Source organism: Poromitra crassiceps, assembly GCF_964638095.1.
Source record: "Poromitra crassiceps genome assembly, chromosome: 22".
NCBI classification, from domain to species: Eukaryota; Metazoa; Chordata; class Actinopteri; order Beryciformes; family Melamphaidae; genus Poromitra; species Poromitra crassiceps.
This window is the reverse complement of record NC_139647.1, coordinates 11,238,036-11,254,727: the sequence shown is the minus strand read 5'-3', so window position 1 is coordinate 11,254,727 and position 16,692 is coordinate 11,238,036. Positions and strand designations below refer to the sequence as shown.

The following is a 16,692-nucleotide window of genomic DNA, read 5'->3' as shown; positions in this document are numbered from 1 at the left end:
TGACAGTAGCAGGCTGGTAGCAGGGCACTGCCAAGGTGGTCTTAGGGATCTCAGGACATCACGGCCAGAGGGAGGGGCAACGGAGGCCATGGCCTCCATGTAATTCCCACCCTGTCCGACATTAAGTTAATTAAGTTATTAATTAAGTAATTAAGTTTGACAGTTATTGAGAATTGATTTGAGTTAACTTGTGGACCAGTGATGTAATTTGCACATGAATGATGATATCACTCGTCCAGAACTTAAAGGAACAGCTCACCCTAAAATCCAAAATGCATAATTCCTTCTCACCTGTAGTGCTATTTATCCATCTATATCGTTTTGTGTTAGTTACCTGAGTTTTGGAGATATCGGCTGCAGAGTTTCTGCCTTCTCTCCAATACAATGGAACTGGATGGCACTCGGCTTGTGGTGCTCAAAGTGCCAAAGAAATACATTTGAAAAACTCAACAGCAATGTCTCTTTCCAGAAATCATGACCCGGTTACTCAAGATAATCCACAGACCTTGTTATGAGCAGTTTCATATAGGAACTATTTTCTTTTGACCAAACTACAGCCGCTAGCTGCTAGCTAGTTCATACATGAGACTGTGAAAGAAAATAGTTCCTACATGAAACTGCTCACAACAAAGTCTGTGCATTATTTTGAGTAACCGGGTCATGATTTCTGGAAAGAGACAATGCTGTTGAGTTTTTCAAATGGATTTTTTGGTGCTTCGAGCACTACAAGACGAGTGCATCCAGTTCCATTGTATTCAAGAGAAGGCAGACATCTCTGCGGCCGATATCTCCAAAACTCAGGCAACTATCCCAAAACGATATAGATGGATAAATAGCACTACAAGTGAGAGGAAAAATATGTATTTTGGATTTTAGGGTGAGCTGTTCCTTTAAGTTCTGGAGGAGCGATATCATCATTCATGTGCAAATGACAACACTGGTCCACAAGTGAACTCAAATCTAGGTGGCTGCAGTCTGTAGCTTACCTGCAACTTAAAACATTGTTACATAGTAACAAGTGTTACTGTGTCAATCTGAATGAATTTCATGTGTGTCCTTCCACAGCCTTGGTTACGATGAGTGTTTGAATGCTGCTTTGGTGTGGAAATACGCTGCTGCTGAAGGGCAAGACTGCCATGGATTTGACCAGGCCCTTCTTCCTGTCTGCATTTCTTGTCATTTGTGTGAGTCAGTGTGCGTGCGTGTGTGTGTGTGTGTGTGTGTGTGTGTGGGGGCCCACAGTGGGGGGCATGAGTGTGTGTACGCTACAGTTTGTATGAGTATATCTTAAGGTATGAGGGAATTAGATAATTATGCCAGAAAAACCACAAATCGAGTTTTACTTTGAAATTATGGCTGTTAATTTATACATTATGTTTTAGATAAGGATAAATGGTTTTCCTTTTATTTAGGATGTGTTTATAAAGATTGGCTTGTGCAATAAATGATATCATGTGTTGATGGTCAGTTGATTTGTAGGTTTGTGTGTTGTGCTGTCTGCATCACTTCCTCTGTAAAACTGTAAACGACCCTTTAAACTGTGCACTCGCACCACATTAAGAAGCCTCTAGGAAATTGTTTGTTTACCACAGCTTTTCTATAGTTTATATTGTGTGGACACTGACAAATAAAACACTATGTAAATTGTACTATGATAATTAAAACTGTACAATAGGGCACAATAGGGCGCATGACTGTTGCTATACATTTTCAAACTAATTAAATCTTATTTACTGTATACTTGTCCCTCTCTTATCCTTGATTATTGTTTTGTGCTCTGAATCTAATAATCTCGTTATTTGGTTTTAAATTGTTTAGCCTGCTCAACAAAGGGTAAATATGATGACATTTTGAAATAGACACATGGAATACAGGCATCTCATAAAATCTCAGGATGTTGAAGATGCTGTTTAGTAGAAGCACATTTTCACATAGCTGATCAGGGGTGGCCTTGTCTTGCCACCGCAGGAGTCTAATCTGGAACAGGCTCTCGGCTCCACAGACGCATATTAGATCACAGACACCTTATTTGACGAGTTTTACCTCCAAGGAACCCTAAACTCTGAGAAGCTTTTTGTAGTTCTTATGCTTGAGTAAAGATTTGCATCTAATTTGTGTGGTGTGGTGGAAGGGGAGGGGGCAGTTAAACCTGTTATGATGAACAAAACACTCATACTCGTGAAATTACACTACTCCATTTTGCTGGGGATACCATCCATGAATTGTGGTGGCCTGGTTTCCACTTATAACCACCGAGTTGGAATAAAGGAAAACGAATCTGTCTAAATGGAGACAAATGTTTTTTTCTTTTTTGTTATTATTGTTGTGTAAATGAAGCTGTAACATTGCTGGTCGTCTGTGAGAAACGGAAGGTGGCAGCAGTGCGCCCTCAAATCTCAGTTTGGTGGGTTGAGCCTACGGTTGAGCCCCAAAAGCCCACGGGTGAAATGTGATGCTTGCGCCTCAAAACCATTCGCGTCTCACCATGACCGCATTACCAGTATCAATTAACCACAATAACAATTTCTATTCCGGTTACAACTTTCACAGTAAAATCATTTTCGCATAGATGCGTTTCAACTGCCTTTTTGACGCACACGATCGCTTTTATTTTGAAAAAACAACCTTCCTTCATCCGGCTTTATTGTCGCTACCTGTGGCTGGCTTGACGCATGATCTGACCGCATTTATCTCCTGCACAGGGGAGCCTGCGAGCAACAACTTTAGATTGACAGAGAATGGAGAGAAGCTGACGCACCGTTATTTACTGGACCGTTAAGTTTTATCCTCAAGCCTTTACCCATGTCATCACCGCCTACATGGTGTGTTAGTGCTTGACTTTAAAAAACTAGTTGGACCGCAGTTTTGGTAACTTTGCCCACTGACGCACTGACAAATCCTCCTTTCTTTTTTGGACACTTTCGCGGCGTTTTACGCGTGATGCGCAAAGGGATGGCTCCTCTTCTGAGACGAAAAACGGGAGTACAGAAAGTTTTTTACGTGTATCTTTCTATTTCAATGGCTTATTCTTACAACATTGACTTAGAACATCCTTTAGTGTTCCGTGGACCAGATTCTAGTTTCTTTGGCTATTCCGTGCTGGAGCATTATCATGACAATACACGCTGGTGAGTCCCATACTGTAATGATACTTTTATTCACTTGCATGCTGCTATGAAACTGTACTTTTAAGTGACTACTGTGCTTTTAAGTGACTGCCACTTTGCAAATGTTTCTGAAGTGTTGTGAACCTTGTTTGTGAGCACAGGCTACAGTATGCTATGCATGCATATGGCTATAGTATTCTGCAAGTCGTGCAAGAAAAGAATGCTTGCAAAAAAGCACTTAATTTCCATCTGTATTAAATTAAAGTAATGCTTTGTTCACTTTGCTGGGTGCATTTTTTACTGGTAAGCTATTTATTCCCACATGCTGTCACATAGGCCTACTTAAACCTTTATCACTGAATTGTGTTGTTATTTTGACCATTATAGTATAGTGTCAAATAACTTTTTTCATTTGACAGGCTGTGATACAAAAATCAGAGGTGCCTGGCAAGTGACAGTCATATGTGTGTCCTATTGTCTCCTTTCTCCTAATGTCTTCAGGGTGTTAGTAGGAGCTCCGAAGGCAAACTCTACCTACAGTAGCTCTGTGCGCAGTCCTGGAGCTGTGTACAAGTGTCGGGTTCACAGCAACCCAGAGCGCCGCTGCACAGAGATGGACCTGGGTCGAGGTCAGTCAGTCACCACAACAACCTGTTATAGCCTCAGTGCCAAGTGACGGTACAATGCACTCGCACACAAGACACACCTTCCAGAAATGAACTCATCTCACATGGGAGTTCATTCACTGGCTTATTAGTTCATTCTCTGGACCCTGGAAGAGTGTGCCTGGTAGTCTCTCCACTCATATAACAGCCAGAGTCATTCACTGCACACAGTGCTGCAGTCTCACTGACATGACATGTACTAGAAGAAAGAAGAAAAAAAACGTGCCATGAGTGTTCCTTCCGCCAGGCTTTTCTTGTACAGTCTCTGCACAACTCTCCAAGCATCTGTTTTGTTTTATCAGAATAATACAGCCTTATACTAGCCTTAACAGTGTGACAGTTGTTCTTTCGTTATTGGGCCATACGGCAGACATGTAAAACAGAAGAACATTCTCAAAAGTCCAGATATATTTTGATAAATATGATTAATGCTTCTGATAATATTTTCCAAGCGCTTGAGCCAAAAAAAGTGGGGTTGAGTTGTAGAGTTTCCGCCCCCCAGCTCAGTTCTTGTGGTCGAGAAAGCCGGGGTGTATATATGTAAACCCCCCCCCCCCCCCCCCCCCCCGCTGCTCAGTCAATGTGTCACCAGGAAAACATACATTATCAGAAGTGACGTGCAGACCCTCTGTCTAGGCTGCTGCCCTCGCTGGGCCCAGCAGAACCTATAGAACCCATGGTCATAGGACTAACAGCACCTCCAACCCATACCAGTATACTGAATCAATTGTCTTGAGGGAGAAAAGGAATCAAATGTTGATGTGCACAGCTTATTGAAGCCAAGTGCTTTTAATTTGATATCCGGTCTCTTCTAGAAGGGCCACAGTGCTAATCCCTGCTCATTCTCTTATGCCAACAGATCTTTGTCTGTTTTAATTCCATTCTTCTCCCAATTATGCACATTTCTATTCATTTACTTACTCACTCAGAAGGTTTTAAAAGGACTTTAATACAAGTAGGGCTAGGCGATATGGACAAACTCAAATATCAGAATATTTTTTACTAAATACCTCGATGTCGATATTGCGACAATATTGTAGGGATGACTATTGGTGCTTTCACAGAATATTTACACAATGAGATTTTTGATAAATAACCATCAGTAATATGGATATGACTTAAAGGCAAATAATACCAAAGAACAGTCTGCTAAGTTCAGAAAATTACATCACTTTATTCACCTTATGTAGCCCCGCCCACTTGACCCAGTTGTGTTATGACTTCCTGTACAAAACACCATCTGTTTTACCTGCTCACTAGTACTGTACTGTCACAGGAAGTGTAAACACAATAGGAAGTAACTGGCTGACCCCTGTGTTGGAACATAAGGTGAATTATAATGCAGCCTTTAAAACTAGGAAAGGTGGAAAAAATGGTGAACATATGATTGCCGATATATCGTGCATCCCTAAAATGTATGTCTTACGATATCCAAAATCGAAGACGATATCTAGTCTCATATCACAATATCGATATAATATCGTTATATTGCCCAGCCCTACTTACAAGGCAATATGAGATACACACCTATAAATGAGCAACAATTACTTGCAAACACTAAATTTTTAGTAAAAAGTCTCCCACTTTATATTAGTCTTTCTTTCCCAAGCCGTGCCTTTCCCTCATAGTTTGAATGCCATGAGATACAGACTATTTCTGATAGTCAACCGCTTTGTGAACAGCAGAGATATAAACATGCTTGCATGATTGAAATGACAGTAATTCAGGTTAGATACCTTATCTGAGAAAAGGTGGTTTACAGTATTGAACATAATTGAGCTGTATGGTTAACCAACACAAATCACACGCTTGTTGTGAAATGCAGCAGATGAGTCAAAACATTTGGGCAGACGTGCTATTTCATAGATTTGCCTGTGTCAAACCATCAATTGTGTCAACATCACTTGTCCATTCAGCGAAGACAAAGAATACAACCTAAAGACCCAAACGCTGAGAATCGCTGAAGTTATCTGCCAAGATATCCAACACATCCTCTGACCTGATGACTCAGTGTCTGACCGCTGCTCTCATTGTCTTTCAGGAAACAAGCCCAGAGAGTCTTGTGGGAAGACGTGCCAGGGAGACAGGGACGACGAGTGGATGGGGGTCAGTCTGGCCCGCCAGGACAAAGCCAACGGCAAAATATTGGTGAGTTCAGGGACAGAACGCTCTCCTCACTTAAAATCCATCAGCAAATTGTCTAATGCGAACCATGAACACCCGTAAAAACAGACTCGCTTATACCACCATCATTGTTACAAATGTCTTACCATGAACCGCATTGTAAAACCACAGCTGGTCCCCGACATCCAAAACTCCTCCCCTCGCAAAGCCTTCTCCCTCCGATCCTCCGTCTTCAAGGAGCTGGCCAATGTTACATGCGTAAGCTCTAGTCAATCTTGAATGTTTTGAATTACCCAGGCTAACGAGGCAGAGTTCAAAATGAGAATATGAATGCTTTTCTTGCATACACAGTCAGAGATGCAGTAACGACAGAAGTACGAAAGACTTGGAAATGGTTGTGCAGTTACATAATGTTGTGAAACATGTACCTAGTTTTTTGGTGCTGGAATAGCCAGTGGAAATTAAAGGGGGGTTTGTCAAAAGTCGATCTTTGTTTATAAAAAAAAATAGATAGATTTGGAGAAGTCAGCTAGACTGCCTGGTGGTGCTAATCTCAGAGGTTCTTGGCTGGGCTGTTTGCACAGAGATCACAGGGCAGCTGAGTTTGTTTAGGCATCAGCCCCTCTGCGGTGGTCCAGTCCAAGGGCGGCCTTTTCATTAAACGTTAACCCCCGTCCCGTCCCCCTGCGGCTGGGGTAGTGGAGGACTTCTCTCCTCTCTGGCTCCCAGAGGGAGACCCTGCGGCCTCACACACGACACCACAGTCTGGAGGCGACTGGTGGGCTGGGGCGACTCTTGAAGTCCTTCTCGGGCCACGCGGGTGTACTGTAAACACTCCCGCAGGTGCGAATGGGCTGTTGCTAATTGACTTGCTCCTTGGGGAGTTATGAAAAATGACAAGAATCCCTGTGTCTGAAGAGGTCCAGATCAGTGTACGGGCCAATCAAAGCTGTTTTATCTTCAATACGTTTCTCTTTTGGTTTTTCTTTTTTTTTATCTTTGTGGAATTTATTGGCGCGCTTTCCAAACTATTACTCTTTTGGCTTGATTCGTCAGTCAAAATTTGAAGACTTCTTGGAGGAGCTGTCGGTTTTGGATGATCCTTGAGTGTCGAGTTGTATAACAACAAGCATTGGGGGTTGCAGACATTTGGGCTGTGTGAGAAGGCAAAGGTATAGTGACTGTCTTTCTGCAGCCACGTGTCTGTATAAGCCTCTCCGGGGAGTGCGGATGCTTGTTTTATCTCATCTGAATCCACTCACGTTTCTGCTGCGAGAGGAGGGGAAGCGGCTGCTTGGCAGATGTGCAGCCGCGGTGATTTCATCTGCGCTCTCTCGCTGAAGGCCTCGTTTCGCGCGGAATCGGCTCTCTCTTGCCCAACAGGAACACGATAACAGCGCAGCTCCATACATGGTCTGCTTCTGTCAGAGAAACAAACCCAGAGCCGCCTCCACCACAGAACTTGTCTGCTTGTCTGAGAGTTGCATGCAAGCCTCAGAGGTTTCCTTGCTATTCGTGCCAGCTGTTTTATTTTTTTATTTTTCAAGGGGGAACTGCTTATTATCATAATTGATGCGAGTGAGAGTAATATATACTCAAAGCAGGGGGACTTTTTGCTAGTATTGCTGCTGGTGGTGCTGTCGGGCCAAGTTGTCCTTTGAAACACGAGTATTTCTCAACACAGCATCTTGCTCGCAGACATCGACACCCTGTGTGTGCCCACAATCTGCAGAGCTCTTTCTATTCATTTAGATTGGCTGCGCCTGTGAGCCGGGTGGGGACCGGGGAGTTTGGTGTGTGAGGGGAAATGAGCTGAACTTTGCCTGTAGAAAAGCGTCCAGAGCTGTCCCCAGAGCCAGGGGAGCCTGACCGCCCTCCCCGGGCTACTGACCGCCCTCCCCGGGCTACCAAATTATTACCACATTTACACATTTATGTGGCGCGATTTGTGTGCAAAGTCTGAAATCTGCTCGGTGTTTTCCCGTTCGCTCACCGATCTGTGGAATGTTTTGTTTTGGAAAAACACGGTGGCAAAATATTGTTTTGAACCTTACGCAACGGGTTTTCGAGCGTCCACGCAACAGATTTTTTCGACAAAGAAATGTGCTCCCTGTTTTCAGCGGCAACATAATAAAGTAGGAGTTTGTTTGTTCTCTGTCTTTTCATCCACTCACTTTATTTTACTATAGCCCCTAATGCCTCCCAAATGGCTGTTAAACCTTGTGTGCACTTTGCCTGTAAAGCCGAGGAGCCGGTTTGAAATGAGAACTGTTAGGACCCCGAAACGTTCATGTGAGGATGGATGCTATGAGGCCTCTCTTCTCACTGCATAGAAACTGCGAGTTTGGGAGACACAGCTGAGAGATATTCACACACCACAGACCATGGCTGTTATGGTCAGATCTGGATGGGCTTAATTCCCCCTCTCATTGATGCTCATTTGACAGCCACAGCAGCGACACAGTGACTCCAGCTCCCATGTCTGCTCCACTGCATGTGTGAGGTTAAACAGTCTGTCTGCTCCGCTGCATGTGTGAGGTTAAACAGTCTGTCTGCTCCGCTGCATGTGTGAGGTTAAACAGTCTGTCTGCTCCACTGCATGTGTGAGGTTAAACAGTCTGTCTGCTCCGCTGCATGTGTGAGGTTAAACAGTCTGTCTGCTCCGCTGCATGTGTGAGGTTAAACAGTCTGTCTGCTCCGCTGCATGTGTGAGGTTAAACAGTCTGTCTGCTCCACTGCATGTGTGAGGTTAAACAGTCTGTCTGCTCCACTGCATGTGTGAGGTTAAACAGTCTGTCTGCTCCTCTGCATGTGTGAGGTTAAACAGTCTGTCTGCTCCTCTGCATGTGTGAGGTTAAACAGTCTGTCTGCTCCGCTGCATGTGTGAGGTTAAACAGTCTGTCTGCTCCGCTGCATGTGTGAGGTTAAACAGTCTGTCTGCTCCACTGCATGTGTGAGGTTAAACAGTCTGTCTGCTCCACTGCATGTGTGAGGTTAAACAGTATATCTGCTCCACTGCATGTGTGAGGTTGAACAGTCTGTCTGCTCCACTGCATGTGTGAGGTTAAACAGTATATCTGCTCCACTGCATGTGTGAGGTTGAACAGTCTGTCTGCTCCGCTGCATGTGTGAGGTTAAACAGTCTGTCTGCTCCACTGCATGTGTGAGGTTAAACAGTCTGTCTGCTCTGCTGCATGTGTGAGGTTAAACAGTCTGTCTGCTCCGCTGCATGTGTGAGGTTAAACAGTCTGTCTGCTCCACTGCATGTATGAGGTTAAACAGTCTGTCTGCTCCTCTGCATGTGTGAGGTTAAACAGTCTGTCTGCTCCTCTGCATGTGTGAGGTTAAACAGTCTGTCTGCTCCACTGCATGTGTGAGGTTAAACAGTCTGTCTGCTCCTCTGCATGTGTGAGGTTAAACAGTCTGTCTGCTCCACTGCATGTGTGAAGTTAAACAGTCTGTCTGCTCCGCTGCATGTGAGGTTAAACAGTCTGTCTGCTCCACTGCATGTGTGAGGTTAAACAGTCTGTCTGCTCCACTGCATGTGTGAGGTTAAACAGTCTGTCTGCTCCGCTGCATGTGTGAGGTTAAACAGTCTGTCTGCTCCGCTGCATGTGTGATGTTAAACAGTCTGTCTGCTCCTCTGCATGTGTGAGGTTAAACATTCTGTCTGCTCCACTGCATGTGTGAGGTTAAACAGTCTGTCTGCTCCGCTGCATGTGTGAGGTTAAACAGTCTGTCTGCTCCACTGCATGTGTGAGGTTAAACAGCCTGTCTGCTCCGCTGCATGTGTGAGGTTAAACAGTCTGTCTGCTCCTCTGCATGTGTGAGGTTAAACAGTCTGCCTGCTCCGCTGCATGTGTGAGGTTAAACAGTCTGTCTGCTCCGCTGCATGTGTGAGGTTAAACAGCCTGTCTGCTCCACTGCATGTGTGAGGTTAAACAGTCTGTCTGCTCCGCTGCATGTGTGAGGTTAAACAGTCTGTCTGCTCCGCTGCATGTGTGAGGTTAAACAGCCTGTCTGCTCCGCTGCATGTGTGAGGTTAAACAGTCTGTCTGCTCCACTGCATGTGTGAGGTTAAACAGTCTGTCTGCTCCACTGCATGTGTGAGGTTAAACATTCTGTCTGCTCCGCTGCATGTGTGAGGTTAAACAGCCTGTCTGCTCCGCTGCATGTGTGAGGTTAAACAGTCTGTCTGCTCCGCTGCATGTGTGAGGTTAAACAGTCTGTCTGCTCCACTGCATGTGTGAGGTTAAACATTCTGTCTGCTCCGCTGCATGTGTGATGTTAAACAGCCTGTCTGCTCCTCTGCATGTGTGAGGTTAAACAGTCAGCATGTTCGAGGGTAGACTGCAGCGTGTTTGTGTACAGATACAGAGTGAGCATCTGTCTGATTGTAGTTCTTCTCATGCTTCTGCTGCAGGCCTGCGCTCACCGTTGGAAAAACATCTACTACAATTCCCAGCACATCCTCCCACATGGCTACTGCTCCATCATTCCTCCCACGCTGCAGGGGAGGACACAGCCACTCATCCCGTGTTATGAAGGTACAGTATGGACACCATGGTTCTTCAAGCATGCCTCAAAATCAAGCCTGAGACTGTCTTTAGTGGTGGGGGGGGGAAACCAGCAGCACCCCAGAGGAGACCCACGCCAACACGGGGGGGAGAACGTGCAAAACTCCACACAGAAAGGACCCCGGGACGAATCGGGGGGGGGGGGGTTCGAACCCGGGACCTTATTGCTGTGAGGCGCAACAGTGCTAACCACTGAGCCCACCGTGCCCGTCGAAATTTCGGGGGGAGAGGGGCTTGTACGCTCGTCTGTGGATGGGGAGCGGTTAGACTCTGTCATGGCACATGATCTCCACAGCCGTCACCATGAGTTATGGAGGCCTTCCCCTGCCTCTGGCCTCTGGCTGGTGCTTTGGCACTCAGGCCTCGGAGCAGGAGAGGCTTGAAGTGAGCTCGCTCTTCTTCCCAGGCCAACACAAGCACTTTGGACCAGGCACCAGCACCTGGGAGTTTTGAAGGCCACACAGTTGGTTAGGCTGAGGATTAAATAACCGACACATTTGAGCATTCAGCCAATGGAGACGTCGGATTTGTATTCCCTCTGCACCTCTTTGCGAAGGAAAACATTTACATGAAGCCAGGTGTAATTTTGATGCAGGCTTTTGTTAAAAAACAGACACTGGCAGGTTTAGCAAAACATTGCCGGTGGTGTTAAAGGGCCAGCTTACCCTAAAATCCAAAATACACGTTTTTCCTCTCACCTGTAATGCTATTTATCTACTGAGATCATTTTGTGTTAGTTGCCTGAGTTTTGGAGATATCAGCCCTAGAGTTTTCTGCCTACTCTCAAATACAATGGAACTGGATGGCACTCGGCTTGTGGTGATCGAAGTGACAAAAACATACATTTGAAAAACTCAACAGCATTGTCTCTTTCCAGAAATCATGACCCGGTTATTCAAGATAATCCACAAACCTTGTTGTGTACAGTTTCATGTAGGAACTACTTTCTTTAGACCGAACTACACCCACTATAGCTACTAGTTAGTTCCTACACGAAACTGCTCACAACTAGGTCTGTGTTATCTTGGGTAACCAGGTCATTATTTCTGGAAAGAGACATTGCTGTTGACATTGCTGTTTTTCAAAAGCATGTTTTTGCCGTTTTGAGCATCACAAGCCGAGTGCCATCCAGTTCCATTGTATTGGAGAAAAGGCAGAAATCTCTACGCCTGATATCTCCAAAACTCAGGCAACTAACACCAAAACGATGTACATGGATAAATAGCACTACATGTAAGAGGAAAAACATGGCATTTTGGATTTTAGGGTGAGCTGTCCCTTTAAAGACTGATTTTCATGAAATGCCTTCCCGCTGTACAATTTGGTCATTTATGATTATAGTAAATCAAGTCCATTTTTATGGCAGTTTTGTTTTGGTTCGTGCACAGGTTCCCTCTACCCTCGGTGGCCTGATTGGGGACCTTTGCACCCCTAAAAAAAAATCAAATTTCACTCAAAAAATAATATACTGTGTCAAATATTTCGTTGACTCCTGCGAGTATGTCCTTTAACTCATTGAGTGCCAGCCACTTTTGGAGAACGGACGCTCCCAGTGCCAGAGTTTCAGAGCTTTTTTCAGTGATTTCTCGAGGCCCACAGAATATTGTGTGATATTACTATGTAAACAATGAACACGCAAAAAGAACGATGAGACTCTTTTCTATCATCAGCAAAAACAGGTTTATTGATATCATTTTCCGTTCTTTAGTTATCAGCCGGAGAAGATAGCTTGATTTAACAAAAAAGAGCAGTTTTTTTCTAGAAGCTGAGATAATGGCCCTTTTGTGAAATTAAACATTTCAAACACATCACTGACTCTGAAGCTAATTTTCTGATGTAGTCACACCTCAAAAATAATTTCCTTCAATAAAACAGTGAAGGCCAGGGAATTTTGTTTGGCAGAATAATATTTTTAGCTGCAACCAGCAGCGCTGGCCCCTGCGTGCGCTGCTGGTTGCAGCTTCTTGCTGATCTTGATTTGCTGCTGGTGGGCATCGGATATTCTGGCTTGCGTTTGCCAACCCTGTCCTGCTGCCTGGGTCTGTCTGGGTCAGTGTTGTGTGCTGCTCTGCGTGCCCCCCCCGCCCCGCCTCGCCTCGCCTCAACTGCACACTCCTCCTGTATGGGAGGTGGCTCTCTGCTGAGTTTGCTCTGCACTGTGAAGGGTGCGCGACATCCAGCTTTTTCCGCGTGTGTTTGTCACCGGCTACTACTGTATGCTTCCAGTTGAGAATAATAACGGCTGATCATGCGAATGGGCTGTCGCAGCGGACATGGAGGAGCTCAATTGTGGGAGCAGATTGGCTGCTGCCTGCTGCAGGCACATCTAACGTTAAAACGCTTCATGCATATCGATGCATACGGATGCGATGCGATTTCCGTTTCCCCAACGACTTATTCTCTGTTTTTCTCTGCCTTTCTGTTAACCTGGAGAGCACTGTCGCCACCTAAGGGTTCTGTAAAATAGGTTATAGACCTCCAATAGCTACAATAGTTGTACAGGAGCTGCGGAAGGCTTTGATCGACGTCCCACCGTCAAAAAACGCATTGGACGTCGAAAGACGTCCGTGGCACTCTACGTCACTATTTAATTGGACGTCGAAAGACGTCCATGGCACTCAATGAGTTAATATGTTTGGATTTGCGAGTTAGAGCTGTTTATCAAAGGCCATTTTATACCTCATCATCGTGCTCTCAGGTCAGGATTTCACTTCCTTCCTGTTCCTCTTGTTGCCGATGGTGATTTCTGGAGAGGCCAGGCTCTTTGCATGGGGCCGTGTGTACAGTGCATTCTGACCCCATCCAAGCTCAATATTGTCGGTAACATGAGAGCATTGTCCCCCCCCTGTCCCCCCCCCCCCCACCCCACCCCCATAGTGAGAGTTCTCGTCGAATGCGGTGTTGCACCCCCTTTTTTCTCTCAGTCTGCTCTCTGCCCCCAGATTCCTCTTGGATGGGGACCGCTACTTTGACTAGCTCCATATGGAATGCAGGAAGACGTCCAGTAAATGCTGGCTCAGGCACACAGCAAAATAATTTGTGGTTTGTTTTTTCTTGCAGACTATAAGCAGAAGTATGGGGAAGAGCACGGCTCGTGCCAAGCAGGGATAGCGGGTGTTTTTACGGAGGTCAGTAACAGTGCACGTTCATCTTCTTAATCCATGTGATACCCTGTTTCTGTTAGTGTAGTCCTACTGTTAGTTGCTCTGCTCTTTGTCCACTCCACACTCTGTTTTGTTGTCTGGCAGCAAGCTCTCGCACAGCTCCTCAACATCAGCTTCCACAGAGATCAGTCAGTCTGCCGTTTGTGCTAGAAACAATATTTTCATCTGTATTTTTTTGTTATTAATTTGCTCAGTCTAAAGTATGATTACAATGAACACTCCCAGCAGCCCACTAAACCTTCCTGAGTCCCAAAAGTACCGGGAATAGTTTCCTTACTTTTCATTAACTCTGAATCTCCGGGGGGATCCTGAAGATAGTTACCTCTGAACTGAAGATCCAAGAATTGATCTTGGATTTAACGTAATCAATTGAACTTATAGGGGAAAATGGCATTTTCCCTCTTATTTGTAAGATTCACCAAGCCTCTTTAAGATGTCTACAGTTCTGTAAAGTCAAAATATATAAAAATATATATTTGTACCAACGCCGCAAACACTTCCAACTGCTAAGCCCTTGTTTCCATCGGCGGATAGGAAAGTGTTCAGTGGCCTCACTTGACCTCTGGTCTCTTTTCCACTAGATACTGTGTTTAAGGAAATCAAAGTTTCCTTCCCTCTGCAGCATAGATACGTCAGGCAGACCAGCTTTTCTTGCAAACACCTTTTTTTATATCAAGAATAGTGGCTAGAATAGTGAGCGGAGATGCTGAGAGGAAGGTCAAATATATTTAACATTTCATATACATGATAGGGGAAAAGAATTACATACGGGAAAACTTTGAATTGGAAGAATGTGTATTTGAGCAGACATTTTGTTTTTCTATACATCAGTAATATGATATTTTCCTTAGGGCCAACATGTTCAATAAGGGCCTTCTTATGTCTCAAATGACCGTTCTGCTCATTTAAAGACATACAGTGCAGTACAGTTTAGTGCACAGTAACTTAATGTGAAGTGTGCCCTCGGGGCACATGAGTGCTCTTAAGGTGGAAGGAGTCTGACTCGGCGAGGACCCTAGCCTTTAATAATAAAGAGTTGAAAAATGTGGAAAAGACTCGTTATCCACGCATTTCCTTTTTCTTTTCCTTCTGTTAAACATCGTTTTCAAACTTCCATGCAGGACTTTTTCAAAGATAAGAACTTTCAGTTTATCTTATCTCTGACATCCCTTAGAAGTTGGAGTACACACACACACTAGGGCATTCACAGACTAGTCGACTAGTCGACTAGTCGACTAGTAAAACCACTAGTCGACACTGTGCTTAGTAGTCGACTAGTCGTTTTAGCAAAAAAAAAAAAAAATTTTTTTTTTTTTTTTTTTTTTTTTTTTTTTTTTATCTTTAAGAAAGAACATACATGGACTATCATATCCCATATCCCCCACAAAGAACATCAAAACACAACAAAACAAAACAAGAAAACTGCATAAGATACACAATAATCCAAGAACAAACAAGACTATTGGACAAACAACCAAACAAAAACAATGCATTCAAAGTAAATACATAGATCTTGCCCTGTTGGCAGCTAGGAAATGCATAGCTTTAAATTGGAAACCATCCAATCCCCCAGCTGTAGTTCACTGGTGGAATGAACTCTCAAGCTACCATACGTTGGATAACATTTACTACAAGAGCAAAGGCAGATTCTTAGACATCCCCAAAATATGGCAACCACATACAGAGTTTGACTTTAAGAACTTTTTACCCCAGTGTCATTAGGCTTATCAGGATAGGAGCTGAATGCATTGTTTTTGTTTGTTTTGATGTTCTTTGTGGGGGATATGGGATATGATAGTCCATGTATTGTATGTCGTGTAAATACCTCATGTTCTTTCTTAAAGATTTAAAAAAAAAAAAAAAAAAAAAAAAAAAAATTTTTTTGTTTTTATTAAAAAAAAATTAAAAACGATTAGTCGACTAGTCGACTACCTTTAGGGACGACTAGTCGACTAGTAAAATTCACTAGTCGTGAATGCCCTAACACACACATGCACACACACACACGCATGCACGCGCGCGTATGCACACACACACACACACACACACACACACACACACACACACACACACACACACACACACACACACACACACACACACCACAAACACCACAAACTAAAGAGCACACTCACAGACATGCATACATGAAAAGAGGTTTTTCTTTTCCAGTCTATATAGTCAAATGTGGTCAGCTCACATGACCTGCATGCCAACTTGTTGAGCATTTTACTCCACATGCTGTGAATGATGTGTTAAAATACAGTCAGAGCCTTTTAAAGTCTTTTTACTCCACATGATGTGAATGATGTGTTAAAATACAGTCAGAGTCTTTTAAAGTCTTTTTACTCCACATGATGTGAATGATGTGTTAAAATACATCAGAGTCTTTTAAAGTCTTTTTACTCCACATGATGTGAATGATGTGTTAAAATACATCAGAGTCTTTTAAAGTCTTTTTACTCCACATGATGTGAATGATGTGTTAAAATACAGTCAGAGTCTTTTAAAGTCTTTTTACTCCACATGCTCTGAATGATGTGTTAAAATACAGTCAGAGTCTTTTAAAGTCTTTTTACTCCACATGATGTGAATGATGTGTTAAAATACATCAGAGTCTTTTAAAGTCTTTTTACTCCACATGATGTGAATGATGTGTTAAAATACAGTCAGAGTCTTTTAAAGTCTTTTTACTCCACATGATGTGAATGATGTGTTAAAATACATCAGAGTCTTTTAAAGTCTTTTTACTCCACATGATGTGAATGATGTGTTAAAATACATCAGAGCCTTTTAAAGTCTTTTTACTCCACATGATGTGAATGATGTGTTAAAATACATCAGAGCCTTTTAAAGTCTTTTTACTCCACATGATGTGAATGATGTGTTAAAATACAGTCAGAGCCTTTTAAAGTCTTTTTACTCCACATGATGTGAATGATGTGTTAAAATACAGTCAGAGTCTTTTAAAGTCTTTTTACTCCACATGATGTGAATGATGTGTTAAAATACAGTCAGAGCCTTTTAAAGTCTTTTTACTCCACATGATGTGAAT

The 16,692-nt window shown here is 43.6% G+C and overlaps 2 protein-coding genes across 4 annotated transcripts in view; both read left to right on the top strand.

The window, feature by feature from the left end:
* Positions 1-1,467, top strand: part of golga4 (golgin A4) — a 29,354-nt gene extending 27,887 nt beyond the window's left edge. For all 3 annotated transcript variants that reach the window (XM_083658411.1, XM_083658410.1, XM_083658409.1), the window contains exon 24: positions 1,066-1,467. In XM_083658411.1, the coding sequence (XP_083514537.1) occupies positions 1,066-1,080 (15 nt within the window). In that variant the 3' untranslated portion in view covers positions 1,081-1,467. The remainder of the gene's footprint in view (positions 1-1,065) is intronic.
* A 1,473-nt stretch (positions 1,468-2,940) lies between these two features.
* itga9 (integrin, alpha 9) overlaps positions 2,941-16,692 on the top strand; it is a gene marked incomplete at its 5' end in the record, with an annotated part of 71,660 nt that continues 57,908 nt past the window's right edge. Inside the window, 5 exons of the mRNA XM_083657974.1 lie at positions 2,941-3,128; positions 3,609-3,736; positions 5,814-5,920; positions 10,320-10,443; positions 13,534-13,601. Of these exons, the coding sequence (XP_083514100.1) occupies positions 2,941-3,128; positions 3,609-3,736; positions 5,814-5,920; positions 10,320-10,443; positions 13,534-13,601 (615 nt within the window). The remainder of the gene's footprint in view (positions 3,129-3,608; positions 3,737-5,813; positions 5,921-10,319; positions 10,444-13,533; positions 13,602-16,692) is intronic.